General features: G+C 35.1%; 1 protein-coding gene across 1 annotated transcript; it reads left to right on the top strand.

Moving 5' to 3' along the window:
- The first annotated feature begins 966 nt into the window (after positions 1–966).
- On the top strand, positions 967–4,473 carry LOC124451511. Its single transcript, XM_047002169.1, has 5 exons — positions 967–1,453; positions 1,681–2,249; positions 2,451–2,535; positions 2,862–2,934; positions 3,073–4,473. Exons 1-5 carry the CDS (start codon positions 973–975, stop codon positions 4,364–4,366), a joined length of 2,502 nt encoding a protein of 833 aa, XP_046858125.1. The 5' UTR covers positions 967–972; the 3' UTR covers positions 4,367–4,473.
- The last annotated feature ends 455 nt before the right edge of the window (positions 4,474–4,928 follow it).

The following is a 4,928-nucleotide window of genomic DNA, read 5'->3' as shown; positions in this document are numbered from 1 at the left end:
CAAAAGCTGATGTAGCAGGAGTAAAAGACATGTTGCAAGTCAAAACATGTTCAGATCTCAAGAAACTTGGAAAGTGCAATTTCAATGTTGTTATAAAAGATCTCAACAAGAAATACCTTGAAGGCACTAGAGAATGGTTATTTGAAAAACTCGACACTTGGTTTAACGATAGAAGTGAAGATGCTTTCAATGTCATGATTTTGATTGCCGGTCCAGGCGTTGGTAAAAGTGTGTTTGCTGCTGAGGTGTGTCGACGATATTCTGAAAAGAAGAAACTTGCTGCTTCTCATTTCTGCAGATATAATAGATCAGATCATAGAAATCCTCGAATCTTGATAGAGTCATTAGCTAGTAACATGTGTGATACAATATCAAAATTTAAAAGTAAACTGAATGAAGAATTACAGAGAAATAATTCCTACGAATCACTCACCGATGCATTCCGTATTTTATTAAATAGTCCATTGCATTCATTGGAAGATCATAAACCAATGCTTTTGGTTATTGATGCCTTAGATGAAAGTCAAGTTGAGGGCAAAAGTGAATTATTGGAATTGATTACTGATGAATTTGCCAGACTACCTAAATGGATTAAAATCTTCATCACCACTCGTCCAGAACTTCCTGTTCAAAAGGAGTTGAAAAGCTTGAATCCTCTGGAAATTACAACTAATACTCGTGATGAAAACAACGAAGAAGACCTGTACAAGTATTTGAGCTATCAGTTGAATGATCTTCTGCAGAGAAATCGCAACGTTCTTCAGTCATTAGTTGAAAAATGTGAGGGATCATTTCTTTACGCTTATCACGCACAACTGACCATTAAAAAGAAAAATTGAACTTACATACGAGAATCTTGAACAATTGGTTCCAAGTGAGTTGAGCAGTGTTTACACAAAGCAATTCAAAAGAGTAAAAGAATTGTTAACGAAGGAAAGTTTCAGAAATTCTGTTATCCCAGAAAAAACTTTCATGCAATTTCTTGAATTGTTGGCTGCCTGTCGGGAGTTTTTACCATTAAATTTACTGTTTAGCTATTTAGGTTTTAATGGTGAAATCGACTTTGAAGTCCGCAGAAAAATCATTGAACTATTATCTCAAATTTTTCCAGTTTACGATGACTGTTTAACCGTGTATCACAAATCTCTAATTGATTGGTTGAAATCAGATGGTTACGAACAGCATGAGTTTACAGTTAGTCCAAAAAATGGTCATAAGTTCTTATGGCATGCTTGTGAGAAAGTGTTTGAACAAATTAAGTGTATGAACATTTCAGAAGATCAGATGAACACTGCTACGATTAAATATGCTTTGAAGAATGGAGTCCACCATATGATAGAATGTGGCGAAAATGTCGACTTTAGTTGGGCAGGAGATGTCAAAGTGGTTGGTGCGAGGTTAATGGTTGTGGAAGACAATGACATGCATACCATTAGGTCTAAATTACCATTAGGTATGGTTTTCCACTTTTAACGTTATGTACTAAACTTTATAGTTTTACTGTATGCGTTTACTGAATATACTCTAAATTAGTAAATTTAAAATGTTTCATCACACCAACAAATTTTCTTCTCGAAAATTGTTATACATTTATATTGACTGTATAGTACATCTTTCAAAATACCTTTGTTTTCTAAATTTTTTCACTGCGCCATATCGAAAGTGAGATTTTTTATTCAGGTGGTTCTAAACCAGCAGCACCAACACAGTCCCGTGTATCTGAAACACCCCCTATGGTCACTCCTTCTCAATCAACATCCTCCAGAGTCCCTAGTGAACCTACTAACAATGACCCTAAGCAACCTCTCGCTTTACCAATACGTACTCCAAGAACGCGGCCAGTTCTTTCAAGAACACCTCCAGATCCTTCAAGAACAACCCTAGTTCCTCCAAGAACACCTCCAGATCCTACAAAAACACCCCCAGATCCTACAAAAACACCCCTAGTTCTTCCACGAACACCCTCAGATCCTTCAAGGACACCAACAGGTCCTCCAAGAACACCCTCAGATACTTCAAGAACACCAAAAGTTCCTCCAAGAACAACCCCAGATCCTTCAAGAACACCAACAGTTTCTCCAAGAACACAACCGGTTTCTCCAATGCCACCCAAGCGTGAGAACGATAGTAAACTTGATGAGACATTAAAAGGACTTACTTTAAAGAGAGATCAGTATAAATTGGCTGCTCGCAATTGTAACAGAAGTGGGGACAAAGAAAATGCAAAAAAATATTTGATTATATCGAAGGTGAGTTACTTCCAAAGGAACGGAAATGAAATTTAAGTGGAAGCATTGTCATGCATTCTCCACAGGTCTTTTTATGGTGTTCTACAAATACGCGAAATTGATTCCTAATCCTAATCTCTAAGCCTAATCCTTAATCTTATTGTTATAGATTGAATTAGAGCTCTATTTGTTGCATAAGTGATTATTAAAACTTTTGTTTAGGACTTTGATGTTGTCATTCAAGCTGTAAAGGATGGAAAAGATGTTGATCTCACACAATGCCCTCCCCCTCCCTTTGGATTACCAGGTAAAAGAATGATAACTGGGGGGTTGATATACAAGCTCAAAGTTCTGTTAGCTAAATATGAGTTGATGTAAAACTTTCAACGCAATTTTTTACCATAAACTTTAAATTTAATTTCATCTACTATGTCGAGCGAAAGACCGATCAGTTACGTAAAATTTTGGTGGTCAGCCGGTTACGTCAACAAAATCCAAAGCTCCTTAAGTATATCGTACCCAGACCTCTTCCACAGCTCTTCAAGTATCTGATGCCTATACCTCTTTCCTTAATTATCTTCCCTTATTTAAAAAAATCGTTACTGGTCGACATTATTCAACATTTCTTCATAGGATTTAATTTGAAAAGCCAATTTCTTGATGAACATTACAACATTAAAAAAGACGTACATGAAAAATTCAAAAGGTATGTTTAGGAAAACAAATTTCTTTGTGCCATCGTCTATGTTAGCTTTTAAATAGGACAAATGGTATATTATAGATACTTATAGGCACATTGTTTTTAATTTAGATTTTTTATCCTATTTCTGATTCTTTTTTAAAGCATATCGTGGATATGTGGCAACTATGGAACAGTTAGAAAAAACAAAGTTATATCATATCCTCATTTATATATCACAGTTGATGGTGTTGAAGAAAGGTCCGATGAAGATTTAAAGAAAGAAATTGACACGATATTTGAATGGGAAGCATCAAAATTCATTGAAATCAGGCGTAAACTTTACAAAAAACCAAAAATTCGATATTTATCAAACTTCCGCGCTGTTCAAAATCATAATGCACAAAATACAATGCAAATACCAAATGATGTTGTTTTGGAAAACCAATCAACCAGGGGCTCTCATGGTACAATGACAATGTTCTGTGGCAAAAACAATAAGTATTACGCCTTGACATGCGCACATGTTGCTTGTGGCGCTAGTGACATGGTGAACAGTGCATTGGCTTTTAACCAGAAAAAAGACTTTTGGGCCTTTCGCGATGCCGGTAAACACTTTAATGAAGGTACAGCTTATTTTTACAAACTACCAAAAACTGAGGAAGAAGTTGAGCTTCCCTCTAAAGGCGTGGTTGGTCATTTTGACGAAGAAGTTGATATTGTGAGAATTTTCATCGGTAATAAAAGTCATTTTCATAATCTTGGAGGACATGACATGGAACGTTTTGTCTTGAATTCAATCCGAGAAAATGAAAAACTTTACGAAAGAATCGATGATGGGGATGAATCTGTGAAAGTTCGTACAGATTACCATAACATTGGATTTATAAGTGAACGATGTTGTTCTCACTTGACAAAGTCTTCAAATGAAATCGAGAGAGAAATCATTTTTCAAGATGCAGTGAAGGTCAAAAGTAGTTGCCAATTTCTAAAAAATGGTGACTCTGGTGTACTTGTTTATTTTTTGAAGGAACAAGAAAATTGGCAACCATTTTCATATGGTGTATGTGAAATAGATGATGATGATGATGTTGATGATGGTAATGATGATGATGATGTTGATGAAGTTAATGATGATGATGATGTTGATGGTGGTGATGATGGTTACGATGATGGTGGTGATGATAATGGTGGTAATATTGATGATGGTGATGATGGTGGTGGTAGTGATGGTAGAAATATTGATGATGATGATGGTGGTGATGATGGTGACATGGAAGTTGTTGGTGTGGGTGATAGTGATGATGATAATGTGATATTTAAAGGTCCACCTATGAAGACCTTCATATGTTTGAAATTAGATAAAGCTTTAACTGCTGTTAAATTGGACGATTGTGAATACTTCAGATCAGAGATCGAAACAGCAATCCAATTTAATCGGAACAAGACCAAACGATAGCACAAGTTTCTACTAACATTGACAAGAAATAATAAGACATAAGATTGTTTCTGAATGTTTTCGAATTGGATCCGCTGGTAAATAAAATATCTTTTCTTCATGAATAATCATTTACTATTTTTGATATGTTTGATAAACTCATTAAGTTTAAGAAAAATATGGAAATCAGTACCTGGATTGTATTACAAATCTATGCCATTTTGCAAAAACAATCCACTATAGATAGGAAGGCTGAGGTGGGTATATAAGCAGATAGATAAGTAGATAAAAGGTAAATAGTTTAATAAAAATTGACACATGGCAGCCCATTGGCTAAATTGCATGTGGAATTTTAATCAGCAAAAGTCAACAAAAAAGTTTGGATTCTATATAACTTTAAACTGTACAAATCGTAACTTTTTTTATGCTCAAACGATAATGCTATCGTTTAGTTATCTGTAACGAAAAGTTTTGAAATCGTAAAACGTACATGTTTGGACGGGGCCATTCAATAAAAGACGAATCATATATTCATGTTACCCCTAAAAAGGCTATTAATTTCAAAGGAGCTAAATGCGGAAAA

The sequence above is a fragment of the Xenia sp. Carnegie-2017 genome, unplaced genomic scaffold, assembly GCF_021976095.1.
Source record: "Xenia sp. Carnegie-2017 unplaced genomic scaffold, XeniaSp_v1 HiC_scaffold_24, whole genome shotgun sequence".
Classification (NCBI taxonomy): domain Eukaryota; kingdom Metazoa; phylum Cnidaria; class Anthozoa; order Malacalcyonacea; family Xeniidae; genus Xenia; species Xenia sp. Carnegie-2017.
The sequence above is the reverse complement of the archived record's forward strand: the minus strand, read 5'-3'. Positions and strand labels throughout refer to the sequence as shown.